The sequence below is a fragment of the Macrobrachium rosenbergii genome, chromosome 16 (genome assembly GCF_040412425.1).
Source record: "Macrobrachium rosenbergii isolate ZJJX-2024 chromosome 16, ASM4041242v1, whole genome shotgun sequence".
Classification (NCBI taxonomy): Eukaryota; Metazoa; Arthropoda; class Malacostraca; order Decapoda; family Palaemonidae; genus Macrobrachium; species Macrobrachium rosenbergii.
The window spans coordinates 3,717,009-3,741,840 of NC_089756.1; the positions used below are offsets into that span (position 1 = coordinate 3,717,009).

Genomic DNA, 24,832 nt, shown 5'->3' on the forward strand with positions numbered 1-24,832 from the left:
AAACGTAAAGAGGACAGCCAAGAATGAAAACATTAAGAGGAAAACCAAGAACGAAAAAGTTAAGAGAAAAGGTAAGCACAAAAACGTTGACAGGAAAGTAAAAAACAAATACATTAAGAGGAAAGGCAAGAACAAAAACATTAAGAGGAAAGGCAAGAACAAAAACGTTAAGCGGAAACGCAAAAAAGAAATCGTTAAGAGGACAGCCAAGAACGGAAACGTTAAGAGGAAAACCAAGAACGAAAAATTTAAGAGGAAAGGCAAGAACAAAAAAGTTAAGAGGAAAGGCAAGAACAAATAAGTTAAGAGGAAAGGCAAGAACGAAAACATTTAGAGGGCAGCCAAGAACAAAAGCATTAAAAGAAAGGGCAGAAATGAAAATGTTAAGATGATATGAAAGAGTGAAAACATTAAGAGGAAAGGCAAGAACGAATACCTTAAGAGTAAAGGCAAGATCAAAATGTTAAAAGGAAAGTCAAGAAAGAAAACGTTAAGAGGAAGGCAAGAACAAAAACGTTAAGAGGAAAGACAAGACTGAAAACGTTAAGAGGAAAGGCAAGAAAAAAACGTTAAGAAAATAGACAAGAACGAAAACAATAAGAGAACAACCAAGAATGTAAACGTTAAGAGAAAAGGCAAGAACGAATACATTAAGAATAAAGGCAAGAACAAATACGTTAAGAGGAAAGGCAAGTAGGAAAATGTTACGAGTAAAGGTAAGAACAAAAATGTTAAGAGGAAAGGCAAGAATGAAAACGTTAAGAGAACAGCCAAGAACAAAAACGATAAGAGGAAAGGCAAGAGCGAAAAAGATAATAGGAAAGGCATGAACGAAAATTTTAAGAGGAAATGCAAGAACGAATACATGAAGAGGAAAGGCAATAACGAAAACGTTAAGACAACAGCCAAGAATGTTTACGTTAAGAGGAAAGGCAAGAACGAAAACATTCAGAAGAAACGCAAGAACAAATACATTAAGAGGAGAGCCAAGAACGAAAATGTTAATAGATAGGAAAGAACGAAAACGATAAGATGAAAGGCAATAACAAATACGTTGAGAGGAAAGACAAGAGCGAAAATATTAAGAGAACAGCCAAGAATGAAAATGTTACAAGGAAAGGCAAGAACGGACACATTAGGAGGAAAGTCAAGAACGAAAACGTTAAAAGGAAAGGTAAGACCAAACACATTAAGAAGAAAACCAAGAATGAAAACCTTGAGAGGAAAAGCAAGAACGAATACATTAAGAGGAAAGACAAGAAAGAAAACATTCAGAGGAAGGGCAAGAAAGAATACATTAAGAGGAAAGCAAAGAATGAAAACATTAAGAGGAAAGGCAAGAATGAAAAAGATAAGATGAAAGGCAAGAGCTAAAACATTAAGAGGAAAAGCAAGAAATATAATGTTAAGAGGAAAGGCAAGAACAAAAACGTTAAGAGGAAAGGTGAGAACGAAAATGTTAAAAGGAAAGGCTAGACCGAAAACGTTAAGAGGAAAGGCAAGAACGAAAATGTTAAGAGGAAAGGCAAGAACGAAAACGTTAAGAGGAAAGGCAAGACAGAAAACATTAAAACGAAACGCAAGAACGAAAACATTAAGAGAAAAGGCAAGAACGAAAACGTTAAGAGGAAAGACAAGAACGAAAATGTTAAGAGAAAAAGCAAGAACGAAAATGTTAAGAGGACAACCAAGAGCAAAAAGCTATGAAAACAGCCAAGAATGAAAACTTTAAGAAGAAAGACAAGAACGAAAACGCTAAGAGGAAAGGCAAGAACAAAAATATTAAGAGGAAATCCAAGAACTATAATGTTAAGGGAAAGCCAAGAACGAATACCTTAATAGGAAAGGCAAGAATGAAAACATCAAGAGGAAAGGCAAGAACGAAAGAGTTAAGAAAACAGCCAAGAACATAAACATTAAGAGGAAAGACAAGAACGAAAGCGTTAACAGGAAAGGCAAGAACGAAAACTTTAAGAGGAAATGCAATAACGAAAACGTTAAGAGGAACTGCAAGAATGAAAACGTTAAGAGTGAAGGCAAGAATGAAAACATTAAGAGGAAAGGCAAGAACGAAAACGCTAAGAGGACAACCAAGAATGAAAAGTTTAAGGGCAAAAAGCAAGAATGGAAAAAGTAAAGAGGAAAGGCAAGAACGAGAACTTTAAGGGGAGCTTTTGAAAAATCGTTTTTTATTAATAACTCTGGTTTTCTTGCATGAATCAGTTTGAAATTTTGGGCATTGGTTAGTTTATGTATAACGAAAAGGTCAGTATTCATATTTTCATTCTCGCCCCGCCCCCATTCGCTGCTACCCCCGCCCCCAAAATTCTTTTAAAAAACTCAGCCATAACTATTGCAACCTAAGAGCTGAAATTTGTATGGTAGACAGGTATTATAGATTAGAATAAAGTAATAGAGCGTTTTTTCAATTTTTTTTTTTTTTTACAAATATTTTTTGATGTTTGAAAAATCTTGGATCGATTTCATGGAAAAATAATTCCCAAAAATATTTTTGGGACAAAATAAAAAAAACTCTATAGTTTTGTAGACAATTTTTTTAGCTTTCATTTGCTTTTTGTTTCATTGATATAGGTGAAGTCGTTACGTCTGAGTTTCCATTTGAAGGTCGATAACTCTAGTTTTGAGATACCGGCCTCCAAAGTTTTCTGATGACATTTTTTGCTTGTCTGTCCATTTATTTGCCTGTTGTCTCACATTTTGGGGTTTTTATGACAAATTTATGTTATATCATATTGGTGTTATCCGTGATTATTATTTTATGTTTATTGAATTATATTTTATATATATTTAGGCTCCTGGTCCATCTCTTTCCTCTCCCTTGGATACCTCCCTCTTCATGACGTTGTTTCTTCCTTTCTTTTATGGAACGTAGATTTTCTTGGTTTCGGCATGGTTTCTTCTGAACAAAGAAGTATTGCAAAGCCAAGAGAAATGCAAAAAATTGACTTGCAAAGTAATATAAGTGCGCTGAATGAAAAGTGCGTCAAAACACGGGCGAAGTTGGGCAGCGCGACGTCTTGCTTCATCGAGAGCTGGGCTGCCACTGATTGCCCAAGTGGTACACTCCTTCACCCAACAGAGCCTCTACGCACTTGCGTAGGATATAGTTGCCATATACTTCATTTAGATATTCTTCTTTGATAGCTAAATTGAAATTACTACCGATATATCATTACATTATACGAAAAATGTAATTTTCTCAGTGATAGTAGGGTTACAGTTTTGGCTTATGACTCCAAAACTACTGCGAATTTTTAAATAAAATTTTCTAGGAATATAGTCAAGAGGTGTAAGAGTCCGTATGTGAAATATCAGGAAAAATTTGGATACTTCGATTTTTTTGGTCAAATGCTCCCCTTAAGAGGAAAGCCAAGAACAAAAATGTTAAGAGGAAAGGAAAGAACAAATATGTTAAGAGGAAAGGCAAGAACAAAAACGTTAAGAGGAAAGGCAAGAACAAAAACGTTAAGAGGACAACATAGAACAAAAACATTAAGAGGAAAGGCAAGAACAAAAACATTAAGAGGAAAGGCAAGAAAGAATACTTTAAGAGGAAAGGCAAAAACGAAAACATTTAAAGGAAAGGCAAGAACAAAAACATTAAGAGGAAAGACAAGAACGAAAATGGTAAGAGCCAAGAACAAACACGTTAAGAAAAAGAACAAAACGAACGAAAACAAAACCTTTGGAGGAAGGCAAAAAAAACGAAAAAAGAAATCAAGAACGAAAACATTAAGAAATATGGCAAGAACGAAAACGTTAAAAGGACAGCCAAGAGCGAAAATGTTAAGTGGAAAAGTAAGAACGAAAACGTTAAGAGAAAAGGCAAGAACGAAAACGTTAAGAGGAAATGGCAAAACGTTAAAAGAAAGTTAAAAACGAAAGCCAAGAGGAAAAGCAAGAACGAAAATGTTAAGAGAAAAAAAACGAAACATAAGAACGAAAACGTTAAGAGAAAAGGCAATAATGAAAACGTTAAGAGGAAAGGCAAGAACAAAAATGTTAAAAAGAAAGGCGATAATGAAAACGAAAAAAGTCAAGAACCAAAACGTTAAGAGGAAAAGGCAAGAACGAAAACGTTAAGAGAAAGGAAAAAACAAAAACATTAAGAGGAAAGGTAAGAACAAAACGTTAAAACAACAAAGAACGAAAATAAGAGGAAAGGCAAAAACAAATAGGTTAAAAAATAAAGAAAACAAATGTTAAGAGGAGGAAAGGCAAGAACAAAAATGTTGAAAAGAAAGGCGATAATGAAAACGTTAAGAGGAAAGTCAAGAACCAAAACGTTAAGAGGAAAGGCAAGAACGAAAACGTTAAGAGGAAAGGAAAGAACAAAAATGTTAAGAGGAAAGGTAAGAACGAAAACGTTAAAACAACAGCCAAGAACGAAAATGTTAAGAGGAAAGGCAAAAACAAATAGGTTAAAAATAAAGGCAAGAAAAAATGCGTTAAGAGGAAATGCAAACAGAAAAATTTTAAGAGGAAAGGCAAGAACAAAAATATTAAGAGGAAAGGCAAGAATGAAAACGTTAAGAGAACAGCCAAGAACGAAAACGTTAAGAGGAAAGACAAGAGCGAAAACGTTAAAAGGAATGGCAAGAACGAAAATTTTAAGAGGAAATACAAGAACGAATACCTTAAGAGGAAAGGCAACAACGAAAACGTTAAGATAACCGCCAAGAACGAAAACGTTAAGAGGAAAGGCAAGAACGAAAACGTTGGGAGGAAAGGCAAGAACAATACATTAATAAGTGAGCCAAGAACGAAAACGTTAAGAGGAAAGGCAATAAAAAATACGTTAAAAGGAAAGGCAAGAACAAAAACGTTAAGAGAACAGCCAAGAAAGAAAACATTAATAGGAAAGGCAAGAATGAATACATTAAGAGGAAAGTCAAGAATGAAAACGTTAACGGGAAAGGTAAGAACGAATACATTAAGAGCAAAGCCAAGAATGAAAACGTTAAGAGAAAAGGCAAGAACGAAAAAGTTAAGAGGAAAGGTAAGAACGAAAAATTTAAGAGGAAGATCAACAACAAAAGCTTTAAGAGGAGAGTAGAGAACGAAAAGGTTAAGAGGAAAAGTAAGAACGAAAACATTAACAGGAGAGCCAAGAACGAAAAAGTTAAGAGAAAAGGCAAAAACGAAAATGTTGAAAGGAAAGGCAAGAACGAAAACGTTAAGATAAAATCCAAGAACGAAAACGTTAAGAGGAAAGGCAAGAACGAAAACGTTAACGAGGAAAGGCAAGAACGAAAACGTTAAGACGAAACGCAGGAAAGAAAATATTTAGACTAAAGGCAAGAGCGAAAGTGTTAAGAGGTAAGCCAAGAACGAAAACTTTAAGAGGAAAGGCAAGAACGAAAATGTTAAGAGGACAGCCAAGAACAAAACGCTTTGAAAACAGCCAAGAACAAAAACGTTAAGCAGAAAGGCAAGAACGGAAACGTTAAGAGGAAAGGCAAGAAGGAATGCGTTAATATGAAAGGCAAGAACGAAAACTTCAAGAGGAAAAACAACAACGAGAGCATTGAGAGAACAACCGAGAACATCACCGTTAAGAGGAAAGGCAAGAACGGTATCGTTAAGAGGAAAGGCAACAATGAAAACATTAAGAGGGAAGGCAAAGACGAAAACATTATGAGGACAGGCAAGAACGAAAACGCTAAGAGTAAAGCAAAGAACGAAAACGTTAAGAGAAATAGCAAGAACGAAAACTTAAGAGGAAAGCGAAGAACGAAAAACGTTAAGAGGAAAGGCAAGAGCAAAAACGTTAAGAGGAAATGCAAGAACGAAAACGTTAAGAGGACAGCCAAGAACAAAAACATTAAGAAGAAAGGCTAGAACAAAAACATTAAGACGAAAGGGAAGAAAGAACACATTAAGAGAAAAGGCAAGAACGAAAACGTTAACGAGGAAAGGCAAGAACGAAAACGTTAAGACGAAACGCAGGAAAGAAAATATTTAGGCTAAAGGCAAGAACAAAAACGTTAAGAGGAAAGTAAGAAAGAATATTTTATGAGTAAAGACAAAAACGAAAACGTTAAAGGCAAGAACGAAAACGTTAAGAGGAAAGTAAGAAAGAATATTTTATGAGTAAAGACAAAAACGAAAACGTTAAAGGCAAGAACGAAAACGTTAAAAGGACAGCCAAGGCCGAAAACTTTATGTTAACATTTTAGTTCTTGCCTTTCCTCTTAACGTTTAAAAGGACAGCCAGGAACGAAAACGTTAAGACGACAGCCAAGAACGAAAACTTTAAAAGGGAAAGCAAGAACGAAAACGTTAAGAGGAAAGGCAATAACGAAAACCTTAAGAGGAAAAGGAAGAACGAAAAAGTTAAGAGGAAAGGCAAGAACGAAAACGTTAAGAGGAAGCGCAATAACGAAAAAATTAAGAGGAAAGGCAAAAACAAAAACTTTAGGAGGAAAGCCAAGAACGAATACGTTAAGAGAGAAGGCAAGAACGAAATTGTTAAGAGGAATGCTAAGAACGAAAACACTATAAAAACAGCCAAGAACATAAACGTTAAGAAGAAAGGCTGGAACAAAAACATTAGGAGTAAAGGCAAGAACAAAAATGTTAAGAGGAATTCAAAGAACGAAAACGTTAAGAGGAAAGCCAATACTGAATAAGTTAAGAGGAAAAACAAGAACGAAAACATTAGGAGGAAAGGCAAAAGCGAAAACATTAAGAGATCAGTCAAGAACATGAACATTAAGAGGAAAGGCAATAACGAAAACGTTAACAGGAAAGGCAAGAACGAAAACGAAGAGGAAAATATGCAAGAACGAAAACGTTAAGATGAAATGCAAGAACGTAAACATTTAGAGGAAAGGCGTGAACGAAAATGTTAAGAGGAAAGGCAAGAACGAAAACATTAAAAGGAAAGTCATAAATGAAAACGCTAAGAGGACAGCCAAAAACAAAAACTTTAAAAGAAGAAGCAATAACGGAAAAGTGAAGAGGAAAGGAAAGAACGGAAACGTTAAGAGGGAAGCCAAAAACGAAAATGTTAAAAGGGAAAGCAAGAACAATTACATTAACAGGAAAGGCAAGAACGAGAATGTTAAAAAGAAAGGCAAGAACGAAAACGTTAAGAAGACAGCCAAAAACAAAATTATTAAGAGGGAAGGAAAAAAAAAATGTCAAGAGGAAAGGCAAAAACGACAACATTAACAGGAAAGGTAAGAGCAAAAACATTAAGAGGAAAAGCAAAAACCGAAATGGTAAGAGGGCAGTCAAGAACGAAAACGTTAAGAGGAAAGGCAAGAACAAAAACGTTAACAGGAAAGGGAAGAAAAAACGGTAAGAGGAAAGGCAAAAACGAAAACGTTGTGAGGAAAAGCAAGAACAAAAACGTTAATAGGACAGCCAAGAACAAAAACATTAAGATGAAAGGCAAGAACAAAAACGTCTAGAGGAAAGGCAAAAGCAAAAACATAAGGAGGAAAGGCAAGAACAAAAACTTAAAAGAAAGGCAAAAACGAAAACGTTAAGAGGACAGCCGAGAACAAAAAATTAGGAGGAAAGGCAAGAACAAAAACGTTAGGGGGAATGGCAAGAACAAAAGATTAAGAGGAAAGGCAACAAAGAATAATTTAAGAGGAAAGGCAAGAACAAAAACATTAAGATGAAAGACAAGAACGAAAACGCTAAGCACACAGCCAAGTACTAAAATGTTAAGAGGAAAGGCAAAAACAAAAACGTTAAGAGGACAGCCAAATACTAAAACGTTAAGAGAAAAGGAAAGAATGAAAACGTTTAAGAGGAAAGTCAAGAACGGAAACGTTAAGAGGAAAGACAAGATCGAAAGCATTAAGAGGTTAGGCAAAGAATGAAAACGTTAAGAGGGAGAGCAAGAACAAAAACCTTAAGAGAAAAGGCAAACATGAAAACGTAAAGGGGAAAGGCAAAAACAAGTACGTTAAAAGGAGAGGCAAGAACTGAAACCTTAAGAGGAAAGGTAAGAACGAAAACGTTAACAGGAAATGCAAGAACGAAAATGTTAAGAGGAAAGCCAAGAACGAAAACGTTAAGAGGAATGCAAAGAACGAAAAAGTTACTAGGAAAGACAAAAAAATGATAAAAGGAATGGCAACAACAAAAACGTTAAGAGGAAAGGTAAGAACGAAAACGATAAGAGGATAGGCAAGAATGAAAAAGTTAAGAGAAAGGGAAGAACGAAAACATTAAGAGGAAAGGCAAGAATGAAAAACCTAAGAGGAAAGGAAACAACGAAAATGTTAAGAGGAAAGGCAAGAACAAAAACGGTAAGAGGAAAGGCAAGACCAAAAATGTTAAGAGGCAAGGCAAAAACGAAAATGTTAAGAGGCAAGGCAACCACGAAAATGTTAAGAAGAAACACAAGAACGAAAATGTTAGCAGGAAAGGAAAGAACGAAAACATTAAAGGGAAGGGCAAGAATGAAAATGTTAAGAGGAATGGAAATAGGCAAAAACATTCAGAGGAAAGTCAAGAACGAAAGTGTTAAGGGGAAAGGCAAGAACGAAAACGTTAAGAGGAAAGGCAAGAACGAAAACGTAAAAAGGAAAGGCAAGAAAGAAAATGTTAAGAGGAAAGGCAAGATCGAAAATGTTAAAAGGAAAGGCAAGATGAAAAACGTTAAGAGGAAAGGAAAGAACGAAAATCTTAAGAAGAAAGGTAAGAACGAAAACGTTATGAGGAATGGCATGAATGAAAATGTTAAGAGGAAAGGCAAGAACGAAAACATTAAGAGGAAACACAAGAATGAAAACTTTAAGAGGAAGGGCAAGAACGAATACATTAAGAGGAAAGCCTGGAACCAAAACGTTAAGAGTAGGCCAAGAATGAAAACGTTAAGAGGAAAGGCAAGAACAAAAACTTTAAGTGGAAAGGTAAGAACGAAAACGTTAACAGAACAGCCAAGAATGAAAACGTTAACATAAAGAAAAGAACGAAAATGTTAAGAGGAAAGGCAAGAACAAAAACGTTAAGAGGAAAGCCAAGAAAGAAAATGTTAAAAGAACAGAAAAAAAAAGTTAAGAGGAAGGCAGAAAGGAAAATGTTAAAAGGATAAGCAAGAGCAAAAAAGTTAAAAAACAAAAAACAATAATGAATATATTAAGAAGAAAGGCAAGAATAAAACGTTAAGAGGAAAGTCAAGAACGAAAACATTAACATGAAAGGCAAGAACGAAAACGTTAAAAGGAAAGGCAAGAAAGAAAACGTTAAGAGGACAGCCAAAAATGAAACATATGTGAGGAAAAGCAAGAACAAAAACGTTAAGAGGAAAGGCAATAACGAAAATGTTAAGAGGAAAGGAAAGAACAAAAACGTTGAAAAGAAGGGCGAGAACGGAAACGTTAAGAGGAAAGGCAAGAACGAAAACGTTAAGAGGAAAGATAAGAACGAAAACGTTAAGAGGAAAGGCAAGAATGAAAATGCTAAGAGGACAGCCAATAACAAAGACTTTACGGGGAAAGGCAAGAACGAAATCGTTAAGAGGAAAGGTAAGAACAGACCAAGAAAGAAAACGCTATAAAACAGCCAAGAACGAAAACTTTAAGGAGAAAGGCAAGAACGAAAACGTTAAGACGAAATGCAATAACGAAAACATTAAGAGGAAAGGTAAGAACGAAAATGTTAAGAGGACAGCCAAGAACAAAGATGCTATGGAAACAGCCAAGAACGTAAACGTTAAGAAGAGGGGTAAAAAAAGTTAAGAGGAAAGGAAAGAACAAAAATATTAAGAGGAATTCCAAGAATGAAAACTTTAAGAGGAAATGCAAGGAAGAAAACGTTAAGAGGAAAAGCAAGAACGAAAACTTTAAGAAGTCATCCAAGAACGAAAAGTTTAAGAGGAAAGCCAAGAACGAAAACGTCAAGAGGAAAGGCAATAACGGAAACGTTAAGAGGAAAGGCAAGAATGAAAACGTTAAGAGGAAAGGCAAGAACGAAAACATTAAGAGGAAAGGCAAGAATGAAAACGTTAATAGAAAAGGCAAGGATGAAAACACTATGAGGAGAGCCAAGAACGAAAACGTTAAGAAGAAAGGCATGAACGAAAAGGTTAAGGGGAAAGGCAAGAATGAAAATATTAAGAGGAAAGGCAAGAACGAAAACAATAATAGAAAAGGCAAGAAGGAAAAAGTTAAAAGGAAAGGCAAAAACGAAAACGTGCAAAGGAGAGGCAAGAAGGAAAACGTTAAGAGGACAGCCAAGAACGAAAAAGCCATGAAAACAGCCAAGAACGAAAAAGTTAAGAAGGAAAGGCAAGAACGAAAACGTTAAAAGGAAAGGCAAGAGCAAAAATGCTAAGATTAAAGCCAAGAGCAAATACGGTAAAAGGAAAGGAATGAATAAAAACGTTAAGAGAACAGCCAAAAATCTAAACGATAAGAAGAAAGGTAAGAAAGAAAACGTTAACATAAAAGGCAGGAACGAAAACTTTAAGAGGAAATGAAACAAAGAAAACGGCAAGAACATAAACGTTAATAGGAAAGGCATGAACAGAAAAGTTAAGAGGAAATGCAAGAAAACGGCAAGAACGTAAGCATTAATAGGAAAGGCATGAACGGAAAAGTTAAGAGGAAATGCAAGAACAAAAACGCTAAGAGGACAGCCAAGAACAAAAATGTTAAGAGAAAAAGCAAGAACTGAAAAGTTATGAGAAAAGGCAAGAATGAAAAGGTTAAGAGGAAAGGCAAGAACAAATATGTTAAGAGGAAAGGCAAGAACGAAAACGATAAGAGGAAAGGCAAGAACAAATACGTGAAGAGAAATGGCAAGAACGAAAACATTAAGAGGCAAGGCAAGAACGAAAAGTTAAGAGGAAAGGCAAGAACGAAAACGCTGAGAGGACAACCAAGAACGAAAACGTTAAGAGAAAAAGCAAGAACTGAAAAGTTTCGAGAAAAGGGAAGAACAAATACGTTAAGAGGAAAGGCAAGAACGAAAACGTTAAGAGGAAAGGCAATGACAAATACGTAAAGAGGAAAGGCAAGAACGAAAACGTTAAGAGGAAAGGCAAGAACAAAAACGTTAAGAGGACAGCCGAGAACAAAAAAATTAAGAGGAAAGGCAAGAACAAAAACGTTAGGGGGAATGGCAAGAACAAAAGATTAAGAGGAAAGGCAACAAAGAATAATTTAAGAGGAAAGGCAAAAAATGAAAATGTTAAGAGGAAAGGCAAGAACAAAAACATTAAGAGGAAAGGCAAGAACGAAAACGCTAAGCGCACAGGCAAGTACTAAAATGTTAAGAGGAAAGGCAAAAACAAAAACGTTAAGAGGACAGCCAAATACTAAAACGTTAAGAGAAAATGAAAGAATGAAAACGTTTAAGAGGAAAGTCAAGAACGGAAACGTTAAGAGGAAAGACAAGATCGAAAGCATTAAGAGGTTAGGCAAAGAATGTAAACGTTAAGAGGGAGAGCAAGAACAAAAACCTTAAGAGAAAAGGCAAACATGAAAACGTAAAGGGGAAAGGCAAAAACAAGTACGTTAAAAGGAAAGGCAAGAACTGAAACCTTAAGAGGAAAGGTAAGAACGAAAACGTTAACAGGAAATGCAAGAACGAAAATGTTAAGAGGAAAGCCAAGAACGAAAAAGTTACTAGGAAAGACAAAAAAAATGATAAAAGGAATGGCAATAACAAAAACGTTAAGAGGAAAGGTAAGAACGAAAACGATAAGAAGATAGGCCAGAATGAAAAAGTTAAGAGAAAGGGAAGAACGAAAACATTAAGAGGAAAGGCAAGAATGAAAAAGCTAAGAGGAAAGGAAAGAACGAAATTGTTATGAGGAAAGGCAAGAACAAAAACGGTAAGAGGAAAGGCAAGACCAAAAATGTTAAGAGGCAAGGCAAAAACGAAAATGTTAAGAGGAAAGACAACCACGAAAATGTTAAGAAGAAACACAAGAACGAAAATGTTAACAGGAAAGGAAAGAACGAAAACATTAAAGGGAAAGGCAAGAATGAAAATGTTAAGAGGAATGGAAAAAACAAAAACGTTAAGAGGAAAGTCAAGAACGAAAGTGTTAAGAGGAAAGGCAAGAACGAAAACGTTAAGAGGAAAGGCAAGAACGAAAACGTTAAAAGGAAAGGCAAGAAAGAAAATGTTAAGAGGAAAGGCAAGATCGAAAATGTTAAAAGGAAAGGCAAGATGAAAAACGTTAAGAGGAAAGGAAAGAACGAAAATCTTAAGAAGAAAGGTAAGAACGAAAACGTTATGAGGAATGGCATGAATGAAAATGTTAAGAGGAAAGGCAAGAACGAAAACGTTAAGAGGAAACACAAGAATGAAAACTTTAAGAGGAAGGGCAAGAAAGAATACATTAAGAGGAAAGCCAGGAACCAAAACGTTAAGAGTAGGCCAAGAATGAAAACGTTAAGAGGAAAGGCAAGAACAAAAACTTTAAGTGGAAAGGTAAGAATGAAAACGTTAACAGAAAAGCCAAGAATGAAAACGTTAACATAAAGACAAGAACGAAAATGTTAAGAGGAAAGGCAAGAACAAAAACTTTAAGAGGAAAGCCAAGAAAGAAAATGTTAAAAGAACAGAAAAAAAGTTAAGAGGAAGGGCAGAAAGGAAAATGTTAAAAGGATAGGCAAGAGCAAAAAAGTTAAAAAACAAAAAACAATAATGAATATATTAAGAAGAAAGGCAAGAACAAAACGTTAAGAGGAAAGTAAAAAACGAAAACGTTAACATGAAAGGCAAGAACGAAAACGTTAACAGAACAGCCAAGAATGAAAACGTTAACATAAAGAAAAGAACGAAAATGTTAAGAGGAAAGGCAAGAACAAAAACGTTAAGAGGAAAGCCAAGAAAGAAAATGTTAAAAGAACAGAAAAAAAAAGTTAAGAGGAAGGGCAGAAAGGAAAATGTTAAAAAGATAGGCAAGAGCAAAAAGGTTAAAAAACAAAAAACAATAATGAGTATATTAAGAAGAAAGGCAAGAACAAAACGTTAAGAGGAAAGTCAAGAACGAAAACGTTAACATGAAAGGCAAGAACGAAAACGTTAACATGAAAGGCAATAACGAAAACGTTAAAAGGAAAAGCAAGAAAGAAAACGTTAAGAGGACAGCCAAAAATGAAACATTTGTGAGGAAAAGCAAGAACAAAAACGTTAAGAGGAAAGGCAATAACGAAAATGTTAAGAGGAAAGGAAAGAACAAAAACGTTGAAAAGAAGGGCGAGAACGGAAACGTTAAGAGGAAAGGCAAGAACGAAAACGTTAAGAGGAAAGGCAAGAACGAAAACGTTAAGAGGAAAGGCAAGAATGAAAACGCTAAGAGGACAGCCAATAACAAAGACTTTACAGGGAAAGGCAAGAACGAAATCGTTAAGAGGAAAGGTAAGAACAGACCAAGAAAGAAAACGCTATAAAACAGCCAAGAACGAAAACTTTAAGGAGAAAGGCAAGAACGAAAACGTTAAGACGAAATGCAATAGCGAAAACATTAAGAGGAAAGGTAAGAACGAAAATGTTAAGAGGACAGCCAAGAACGAAGATGCTATGGAAACAGCCAAGAACGTAAACGTTAAGAAGAGGGGTAAAAAAAAATGTTAAGAGGAAAGGAAAGAACAAAAATATTAAGAGGAATTCCAAGAATGAAAACGAACGAGTAAGTTAATAGGAAAGGCTTGAACAAAAACGTTAATAAGAAAGGCAAGAACGAAAACGTTCAGAGAACAGTGAAGAACATGAAGGTTAAGAGAAAAACGCACGATCAAAAACGTTAACAGGAAAGGCAAGAAAGAAAACATTGACAGAAAATGCAAGAAGGAAAACGTTAAGAGGAAAGGCAATAACGAAAACGTTAAGAGGAAAGGCAACAACGAAAACGTTAAGAGGAAACGCAAGAGTGAAAACTTTAAGAGGAATGGCAAGCAGCAAGAATGAATACATTAAGATGAAAGGCAAGAACAAAAACGTTAAAAGAAAGGCAAGAACGAAAACGTTAAGAGGAAAGACACAAACACGTTAAGAGAAAAGGCAAGAGCGAAAACGTTAAGAGAAAAGCCAAGAACAAAAACGTTAAGAGGAAAGATAGAAACGAAAACGTTAAGAGCATAGGCAAGAGCGAAAACGTACAGAGGAAAGGCAAGAACGAATATATTAAGAGGAAAGTCAAGATCAAAACGTTAAGAGGAAAGTCAAGAACGAAAACGTTAAGAGGAAAAGCAAGAACAAAAACGTTAAGAGGAAAGGCAAGAACGAAAACGTTAAGAAAACAGCCAAGAACGAAAAAGTGAAGAGGAATTCCAAGAATGAAAACGTTAAGAAGAAAGACAAGGACGAATAAGTTAATAGGAAAGGCATGAATGAAAACATTAATAGGAAAGGCAAGAACGAAAACGTTGAGAGAACAGCCAAGAACATGAAGGTTAAGAGGAAAGGCAAGATCAAAAACGTTAACAGGAAAGGCAAGAACGAAAACGTTGACAGGAAATGCAAGAACGAAAACGTTAAGAGGAAAGGCAATAACGCAAACGTTAAGAGGAAAGGCAACAACGAAAACGTTAAGAGGAAACGCAAAAGTGAAAACTTTAAGAGGAATGGCAAGAAGCAAGAACGAATACATTAAGATGAAAGGCAAGAACGAAAACGTTAACAGAAAGGCAAGAACGAAAACGTTAAGATGAAAGGCACAAAAACGTTAAGAGAAAAGGCAAGAGCGAAAACGTTAAGAGAAAAGCCAAGAACAAAAACGTTAAGAGGAAAGATAGAAATGAAACGTTAAGAGCATAGGCAAGAGCGAAAACGTACAGAGGAAAGGCAAGAACGAATATATTAAGAGGAAACTCAAGATCAAAACGTTAAGAGGAAAGTCAAGAACGAAAACGTTAAGAGGAAAGGCAAGAACAAAAACGTTAAGAGGAAAGGCAAGAACGAAAACGTTAAGAAAACAGCCAAGAACGAAAAAGTGAAGAGGAATTCCAAGAATGAAAACGTTAAGAAGAAAGACAAGGACGAATAAGTTAATAGGAAAGGCATGAACGAAAACATTAATAGGAAAGGCAAGAACGAAAACGTTGAGAGAACAGCCAAGAACATGAAGGTTAAGAGGAAAGGCAAGATCAAAAACGTTAACAGGAAAGGCAAGAACGAAAACGTTGACAGGAAATGCAAGAACGAAAACGTTAAGAGGAAAGGCAATAACGCAAACGTTAAGAGGAAAGGCAACAACGAAAACGTTAAGAGGAAACGCAAAACTGAAAACTTTAAGAGGAATGGCAAGAAGCAAGAACGAATACATTAAGATGAAAGGCAAGAACGAAAACGTTAAGAGAAAGGCAAGAACGAAAACGTTAAGAGGAAAGGCACAAAAACGTTAAGAGAAAAGGCAAGAGCGAAAACGTTAAGAGAACAGCCGAGAACAAAAACGTTAAGAGGAAAGATAGAAACAAAAACGTTAAGAGCATAGGAAAGAGCGAAAACATAAAGAGGAAGGGCAAGAACGAATACATTAAAAGGAAAGGAAAGATCAAAACATTAAGAGGAAAGTCAAGAACGAAAACGTTAAGAAGAAAGGCAAGAATGAAAACGTTAAGAGGAAAGACAAGAACAAAAACGTTAACAGGAAAGGCAAGAACGGTAATATTAAGACAACAGCCAAGAACGAAAACGTTAACAGGAAAGGCAACAACGAATAGGTTAAAAATAAATGTAAGAACAAATGCATTAAGAGGAAATGCAAACAGGAAAATTTTAAGAGGAAAGGTAAGAATGAAAACGTTAAGAGGAAAGACAAGAGCAAAAACGTTAATACGAAAGGCAAGAACGAAAATTTGAAGAAGAAATGCAAGAACGAATGCCTTAAGAGGAAAGGCAAGAACGAAAACGTTAAGATGACCGCCAAGAATTAAAACATTTAGAGGAAAGGCAAGAACGAAAACGTTGGGAGGAAAGGCAAGAACAAATACATTAATAGGTAAGCCAAGAACGAAAACGTTAAGAGGAAAGGCAATAAAAAATACGTTAAAAGGAAAGGCAAGAACAAAAACGTTAAGAGGAAAGTCAACAATGAAAATGTTAAAAGGAAAGGTAAGAACGAATACATTAAGAACAAAGCCAAGAATGAAAACGTTAAGAGGAAAGGCAAGAACGAAAAAGTTAAGAGGAAAGGCAAAAACGAAAACATTAAGAGGAAAGGCAAGAAGGATAATTTTAAGAAGAATGGTGAGAACAAAAACGTTAAGAAGAAAGACATGAACGAAAACGTTAAAAGGAAAGGCAGAAACGAAAAATTTAAGAGGAAGGGCAACAACAAAAGCTTTAAGAGGAGAGTAGAGAACGAAAAGGTTAAGAGGAAAGGTAAGAACGAATACATTAAGAGGAGACCCAAGAACGAAAACGTTAAGAAGAAAGGCAAGAGCGAAAATGTTAAAAGGAAAGGCAAGAACGAAAACGTTAAGATAAAATTCAAGAACGGAAACGTTAAGAGGAAAGGCAAGAACGAAAACGTGAGGAAGAAAGGCAAGAACGAAAACGTTAAGGCGAAATGCAAGAACGAAAATATTTAGACTAAAGGCAAGAACGAAAACGTTAAGGGGTAAGCCAAGAACGAAAACTTTAAGAGGAAAGGCAAGACAGAAAATGTTAAGAGGACAGCCAAGAAGGAAAACGCCTTGAAAACAGCCAAGAATGAAAAAGTTAAGAAGAAAGGGAAGAACGAAAACGTTAATATGAAAGGCAAGAACGAATACGTTAATAGGAAAGGCAAGAACGAAAACATTAGGAGAAGAGTATCAACAAAAACGTAAAGAAAAAAGTCAAGAGCGAAAACGTTAAGAGGAAAGGCAAGAACGAAAAACTTAAAAGGACAGCCAAGAACGAAAACTTTAGGAAGAAAGGCAAGAACGAAATCATTAACAGGAAAGGTAAGAACTAAAACGTTAAGAGGACAGCCAAGAACGAAAACGTTAAGATGACAGCCAAGAACGAAAACTTTAAGAGGGAAGGCAAGAACGAAAACGTTAAGAGGAAAGGCAAGAACGAAAATGTTAAGAGGAAAAGGAAGAACGAAAAAGTTAAGAGGAAAGGCAAAAGAGGAAACGAAAACGTTAAGAGGAAACGCATAACGAAAACATTAAGAGGAAAGGGAAGAATAAAAACTTTAGGAGGAAAGCCAAGAATGAATATGCTAAGAGGGAGGGCAAGTTAAGAGGACAGCTAAGGAAACAGCCAAGAACGTAAACGTTAAGAAGAAAGGCAGGAACAAAAATTTTAAGTGGAAAGGCAAGAACAAAAATATTAAGAGGAATTCAAAGAACGAAAACGTTAACAGGAAAGCCAATAATGAGTACGCTAATAGGAAACGTGAGAACAAAAACGTTAACAGGAGAGGCAAGAATGAAAACATGAAGGGGAAATGCAAGAACGAAAACGTTATTAGGAAAGGCAAGAACGAAAACATTAAGAGGAAAGGCGTGAACGAAAACGTTAAGAGGAAAGGAAAGAACGGAAACATTAAAAGGAAAGACAAGAACAAAAACGCTAAGAGGACAGCCAAAAACGAAAACTTTAAGAGAAGAAGCAATAACGGAAAAGTTAAGAGGCAAGGCAAGAACGAAAACGTTAAGAGGAACGCCAAAAACGAAAATGTTAAAAGGAAAAGCAAGAACAATTACATTAAGAGGAAAGGCAAGAACGAAAACGTTAAGAGGAAAGGCAAGAACGAAAACGTTAGGAAGACAGCCAAGAACAAAAACATTAAGAGGGAAAGTAAGAAAATAGTGTCAAGAGGAAAGGCAAAAACGAAAACATTAAGAGGAAAGGTAAGAACAAAAACATTACGAGGAAAAGTAAGAACGGAAACGGCAAGAGGACAACCAAGAACGAAAACGTTAAGGGGAAAAGCAAGAACAAAAACGTTAACAGGATAAGCAGGAAAGGGAAGAACGAAAACGTTAAGAGGAAAGGCAAGAACGAAAACGTTGAGAGGAAAGGCAAGAACAAAAAGTTAATAGGACAGCCAAGAACAAAAACATTAAGAGGAAAGGCAAGAACAATTAAATGTCTAGAGGAAAGGCAAAAACGAAAACATTAAGAGGAAAGGCGAAAACAAAAAATTAAGAGGAAAGGGAAGAATGAAAACGTTAAGAAGACAGCCAAGAACGAAAAAGTTAAGAGGAAAGGCAAGAACAAAAACGTTAAGAGCAAAGGAAAGAACGAAAACGTTAAGAGCTAAGGCAAAAACGAAAAAGTTAAAAAGAAGTGCAAGAACGAAAACGTTAAGAGGAAAGGAAAGTACAAAAACATTAAGAGGAGAGCCAAGAACGATAACATTGAGGGAAAAGGCAAGAACGAAACCTTTAAGAGCAAGGTATGAATGAAAGCATTAAGAGGACAGCCAAGAATGAAAACTTTAAGAGGAAAGCCAAGAACGAAAAGGTTAAGAGGATTGCAATAACGAAATCGTTAAGAGGAAAAGCAAAAATGAAAACGTTAAGAGGAAAGGCAAGAACGGAAACGTTAAGAGGAAAGGTAAGAATGAAAACGTTAAGAGAACAGGCAAGAATGAAAAAGTTAAAAAGAAAGGCAAGAACAACAACTTTAAGAGGAAACGCAAGAACGAAAACGTTAAGAGAAAAGGAAAGAACTAAAACGTTAAGAGGAGAGCCAAGAACGAAAACGTTGAGGGGAAAGGCAAGAACGAAAACTTTAAGAGGTCATCTAAGAGCAAAAAATTTAAGAGGAAAGCCAAGAACGAATACGTCAAGAGGAAAAGGCAATAACGAAAACGTTAGGAGGAAAGGCAAGAATGAAAACGTTAGTAGGAAACGCAAGGATGAAAACACTAAGAGGAGAGCCAAGAACGAAAAAGTTAAAAAGAAAGGTAAGAACGAAAACGTTAAGAAGAAAGGCAAGAACGAAAATATTAAGAGGAAAGGCAAGAACGAAAACGTTAAGAGGAAAGGCAAGAAGGAAAACGTTAAAAGGAAAGGCAAAAACGAAAACGTTTAAAGGAAAGGCAAGAAGGAAAACGTTAAGAGGACAGCCAAGAAAGGAAAAGCTATGAAAAAGCCATGAACAAAAAAGTTAAAAAGAAACGCAAGAACGAAAACATCAAGAGGAAAGGCAAGAACAAAAATTTAAGAGTAAAGCCAAGAGCAAATACGGTAAAAGGAAAGGAATGAACGAAAACGTATAAGAGAACAGCCAAAAACCTAAACATTAAGAGGAAAGGTAAGAACGAAAACATTAACATAAAAGGCAGGAACGAACATATTAAGAGGAAATGCAAGAACGAAAACGTTAAGAGAAAAGGCAAGAATATAAACGTTAAGAGGAAAGGCATGAACGGAAAAGTTAAGAGGAAAGGCAAGAACGAAAACGCTAAGAGGACAGCCAAGAACAAAAACGTTAAGGGAAAAAGCAAGAACTGAAAAGTTACGAGGAAAGGTAAGAACAAATACGTTAAGAGGAAAAGCAAGAATGGAAACGTTAAGAAGAAAGGCAAGAAAAAATACGTAAATAGGAAAGGCAATAACGAAAACGTTAAGAGGAAAGGCATGAACGAAAAGGTTAAGAGGAAAGGCAAGAACGAAAATGTTAAGAAAACAGCCAAAAACCTAAACGTTAAGAGGAAAGGTAAGAACGAAAATGTTAACATGAAAGGCAGGAATGAAAACATTAAGAGGAAATGCAAGAAATAAAAAGTTAAGAGGAAAGGCAAGAACGTGAACGTTAAGAGGAAAGGCATGAACGGAACAATTAAGAGGAAAGGCAAGAACGAAAACGCTAAGAGGACAACCAAGAACGAAAACATTAAGAAAAAAAGCAAGAACTGGAAAGTTTCGAGGAAAGGCAAGAACGAAAACGTTAAGAGGGAAGGCAAGAACAAAAACGTTAAAAGGAAAGGCAAGAACAAAAACGCTAAGCGGACAGCCAGGAACTACAATGTTAAGAGGAAAGGCAAGAACAAACATGCTAAGCAGACAGCAAAGAACTAAAATGTTAAGAGGAAACGCAGGAACAAAAACGTTAAGAAGAAAAGCAAGAACAAAAACGTTAAGAGAAAAGGTAAGAACGAAAACGTTAAGAGGAAAGGCAAGAACGAAAACGTTAAGGGGACAGCCAAAAACGAAACCTTTATGAGGAAAGGCAAGAACAAAAACCTTAAAAAGGCAATAACGAAAACGTTAAGAGGAAAGGCAAGACCGAAAGCGTTAAGAGGTTAGGCAAGAATGAAAACGTTAAGAGGAAAGCCAAGAACGAAAACGTTAAGAGGGAAGGCTAGAACGAAAACGTTAAGAGAAAAGGTAAGAACAAAAATGTTAAGACGAAAGGCAAGAACGAAAACGTTAACAGGAAAGGCAAGAACAAAAGCGTTGAGAGGGCAGCCAAGAACGAAAACTTTAAGAGGAAAGGCGAGAACAAAGAGGTTAAGAGGAAAGGTAATAACGAAGACGTTAAGAGGAAAGGCAAGAACAAAAACGTTAAAAGGACAGCCAAGAACGAAAACTTTAAGAGGAAAGGCAAGAACGAAAACATTAAAAGGACAGCCAAGAACGAAAACTTTAAGAGGAAAGGCAAGAACGAAAACGTTAAGAGGACAGCCAAGAACGAAAACATTACAGTGAAACACAAGAACGAAAACATTAAGAGGAAAGGTAATAACGAAAACGTTATGAGGAAAAGCAAGTACAAAAACGTGGAGAAAAAAGTCAAGAACGAAAACGTTAACTGGAAAGGCAAAAGCGAAAACATGAAGAGGACAGCCAAAAACGAAACCTTTATGAGAAAAAGCAAGAAGAAAAACGTCAAAAAGAAAGGCAAGAACGAAAACGTTAAGAAGAAAGGCAAGAACGAAAACGTTAAGAGGACAGCCAAGAACGAAAACTTTAAGAGAAAAGGCAAGAACGGAAATGTTAAGAGGAAAGGCAATAACGAAAACTTTAAAAGGAAAGTCAAGAGCGAAATCGTTAAGAGGAAAGGTAAGAATGGAAACATTAAGAGGGCAGCCAAAACTGAAACCTTTGTGAGGAAAGGCAAGAGCAAAAACGTTAAAAAGAAAGGCAAGAACGAAAACGTTAAGAGGAAAGGCAAGAACGAAAACGTTAAGAGGACAGCCAAGAACGAAAACTTTAAGAGAAAAGATAAGAACGAGAACATTAAGAGGAGAGGCAATAACGAAAACATTAAGAGGAAAGGGAAGAACGAAAACCTTAAAAAGAAAGGCGAGAACGAAAACGTCAAGAGGAAAGGTAAGAACGAAAACGTTAAGAGGACAGCCAAGAACGAAAACATCAAGAGGAAAGGCATAAAAGAAAAAGTTAAAAGGACAGCCAAGAACAAAACTTTAAGAGGAAAGGTAAGAATGAAATCATTAAGAGGAAAGACAAGAACGAAAACGTTAAGAGGACAGCCAAGAACGAAAACTTTAAGAGGAAAGGCAAAAACGAAAACGTTAAGAGGAAAGGCAATAACGAAAACATTAAGAGGAAAAGCAAGAACTAAAAAGTAAGAGGAAAGGCAAGAACGAAAACATTAAGAGGAAACGCAATAACAAAAACATTAAGAGGAAAGGCAAGAACGAAAACTTTAGGAGGAAAGCCAAGAATGAAAATGTTAAGAGGAAAGGCAAGAATGAAAACATCAAGAGGACAGCCAAGATCGAAAGCGCTAAGAAAACAGCCAAGAATGTAAACGTTAAGAAGAAAGGCAAGAACAAAAACGTTAAGAAGAAAGGCAAGAACAAAAACGTTAAGAGAAATTCAAAGAACGAAAGCATTAAGAGGAAAGCCAATAATGAATACATTAATAGGAAAGGCAAGAACGAAAATGTTAACTGGAAAGGCAAAAGCGAAAACATGAAGAGGAAAGCCAAAAACGAAACATTTATGAGAAAAGGCAAGAAGAAAAACGTTAAAAAGAAAGGCAAGGACGAAAACGTTAGGAAGAAAGGCAAGAACGAAAACGTTAAGAGGACAGCCAAGAACGAAAACTTTAAGATAAAAGGCAAGAACGGAAATGTTAAGAGGAAAGACTATAACGAAAACTTTAAAAGGAAAGGCAAGAGCGAAATCGTTAAAAGGAAAGGTAAGAATGGAAACATTAAGAGGGCAGCCAAAACTGAAACCTTTGTGAGGAAAGGCAAGAGCAAAAACGTTAAAAAGAAAGGCAAGAACGAAAACGTTAAGAGGAAAGGCAAGAACGAAAACGTTAAGAGGACAGCCAAGAACGAAAACTTTAAGAGAAAAGATAAGAACGAGAACATTAAGAGGAGAGGCAATAACGAAAACATTAAGAGGAAAGGGAAGAACGAAAACCTTAAAAAGAAAGGCGAGAACGAAAACGTCAAGAGGAAAGGTAAGAACGAAAACGTTAAGAGGACAGCCAAGAACGAAAACATCAAGAGGAAAGGCATAAAAGAAAAAGTTAAAAGGGCAGCCAAGAACAAAACTTTAAGAGGAAAAGCAAGAACGAAATCATTAACAGGAAAGGCAAGAACGAAAACGTTAAGAGGACAGCCAAGAACGAAAACTTTAAGAGGAAAGGCAAAAACGAAAACATTAAGAGGAAAGGCAATAACGAAAACATTAAGAGGAAAAGCAAGAACTAAAAAGTAAGAGGAAAGGCAAGAACGAAAACATTAAGAGGAAACGCAATAACAAACACATTAAGAGGAAAGGCAAGAACGAAAACTTTAGGAGGAAAGCCAAGAACGAAAACGTTAAGAGGACAGCCAAGAACGAAAACTTTAAGAGGAAAGGCAAGAACGAAAACGTTAAGAGGCCAACCAAGATCGAAAACGCTATTAAAACAGCCAAGAACGTAAACGTTAAGAAGAAAGGCAAGAACAAAAACGTTAAGAGGAAAGGCAAGAACAAAAACGTTATGAGAAATTCAAAGAACGAAAGCGTTAAGAGGAAAGCCAATAATGAATACATTAATAGGAAAGGCAAGAACAAAAACGTTGGGAGGAAAGGTAAGAATGAAAATGTTAAGAGATCAGCCAAGAACATGAACTTTAACAGGATATGCAATAACTAAAACGTTAAGAGGAAGGGTAAGAACGAAAACGTTAAGTGGAAAAGAAAGGACGAAAATGTTAAGAGGAAAGGCAAGAACGAAAACGTTAAGAGGAAAGGCAAGAACGAAAGCATTAAGAGGAGAGCCTAAGAACGAAAATGTTAAGGGGAAAGGCAAGAACGAAAACGTTAAGAGGAAAGCCAAGAACGAAAACATTAAGAGGAAAGGCAATAACGAAAACGTTAAGAGGAAAGGAAAGAATGAAAACGTTCAGAGGAAAGGCAAGAATGAAAATGTTAAGAGGAAAGGCAAGACTGAAAACGTTAAGAGGAAAGGCAAGGATGAAAACACTAAGAGAAGCCAAGAACGAAAATGTTAAGAGGAAAGGCAAGAACGAAAACGTTAAGAGGAAAGGCAAGAACGAAAACGTTAAGAGGAAAGGCAAGAACGAAAACGTTAAGAGGAAAGGCAAGAACAAAAACGTTAAAAGGAAAGGCAGAAACGAAAACGTTTAAAGGAAAGGCAAGAAGGAAAGCGTTAAAAGGACAGCCAAGAACGAAAAAAGTTATGAAGCAAGGCAAGAACAAAAATGTTAAGAGTAAAGCCAAGAACGAATACGCTAACAGGAAAGGCATGAACGAAAACGTTAAGAGAACAGCCAAAAACCTAAACATTAAGAGGAAAGGTAAGAACGGAAACGTTAACATGAAAGGCAGGAACGAAAACATCAAGAGGAAATACAAGAACGAAAACGTTAAGAAGAAAGGCAAGAACGTAAACGTTAAGAGGAAAGGCATGAACGGAAAAGTTAAGAGGAAAGGCAAGAACGAAAATGCTAAGAGGACAGCCAAGAACGAAAATGTTAAGAGAAAAAGGAAGAACTGAAAAGTTATGAGGAAAGGCAAGAACGAAAACGTTAAGAGGAAGGGCAAGAGCAAATACGTTAAGAGGAAAGGCAAGAACAAAAATGTTAAGAGGAAAGGCAAGAACAAATACGTTAAGAGGAAAGGAAGAACGAAATCGTTAAGAGGAAAGGCAAGAACGAAAACGTGAAGAGGAGAGGCAACAACGAAAATGTTAAGAGGACAGCCAAGAACGAAAACATTAAGAGGAAAGGCAAGAACAAAAATGTTAGGAGGAAAGGCAAGAACAAAAACATTAAGAGGAAAGGCAAAAATGAAAATGATGAGAGGAAAGGCAAGAACAAAGCGGTTAAGAGGAAAGGAAAGAACGGAAACGTTTAAAGGACAGCCAAGAACGAAAACTTTAAGAGGGAAAGCTAGAACGAAAACGTTAAGAGGACAGCCAAGAACGAAAACGTTAAGAGGAAAGGCAAGAATGAAAACGTTAAGAGGAAATGCAATAACAAAAACATTAAGAGGAAAGGCAAAACGAAAACGTTAAGAGGACAGCCAAGAACGAAAACTATAAGAGGAAAGGCAAGAACGAGAATGTTAAGAGGAAAGGCAATAAAGAAAATGTTAAGAGGAAAGGCAAAACGAAAACGTTAAGAGGACAGCCAAGAACGAAAAATTTAAGAGGAAAGGCAAGAACGAAAACGTTAAGAGGACAACTAAGAACGAAATCTTTAAGAGGAATGGCAAGAAGAAAAATGTTAAAAAGAAAGGCAAGAACGAAAACGTTAAGAGGAAAGGCATGAACGAAAACGTTAATAGGACAAGTTAAAAGTATACCTTAGTTTAACCAGACCACTGAGCTGATTAACAGCTCTCCTAGGGCTGGCCCGAAGGATTAGATTTATTTTGCGTGGCTAAGAACCAGTTGGTTACCTAGCAGCGGGACCTACAGCTTATTGTGGAATCCGAACCACATTATACCGAGA

At 36.1% G+C, this 24,832-nt stretch overlaps 2 protein-coding genes across 2 annotated transcripts in view; one reads left to right on the forward strand and one right to left on the reverse strand.

Moving 5' to 3' along the window:
* LOC136847514 (uncharacterized) overlaps window positions 1–24,832 on the reverse strand; it is a 74,163-nt gene that overhangs the window by 37,651 nt on the left and 11,680 nt on the right. The window lies entirely within an intron of this gene.
* LOC136847485 (uncharacterized) lies at window positions 1,033–24,705 on the forward strand. Its single transcript, XM_067119228.1, has 4 exons — window positions 1,033–1,363; window positions 16,057–16,326; window positions 17,161–17,358; window positions 24,698–24,705. The coding sequence occupies exons 1-4, from the start codon at window positions 1,033–1,035 to the stop codon at window positions 24,703–24,705; spliced, it is 807 nt and encodes a 268-aa protein (XP_066975329.1).

What these genes read in the sequence shown, in the direction of transcription:
- LOC136847485 (XM_067119228.1), top strand. Translation starts at nt 1,033, where the DNA reads ATGAAAGGCAATAACAAATACGTTGAGAGGAAAGACAAGAGCGAAAAT. An exon ending in TGAAAAAGATAAGATGAAAG is followed by an intron (nt 1,364 to 16,056) that starts GCAAGAGCTAAA and finishes TTAAAAGGAAAG; the next exon opens with GTAAGAACGAATACATTAAG. An exon ending in CGAAAAGGTTAAGAGGAAAG is followed by an intron (nt 16,327 to 17,160) that starts GTAAGAACGAAT and finishes GAATATGCTAAG; the next exon opens with AGGGAGGGCAAGTTAAGAGG.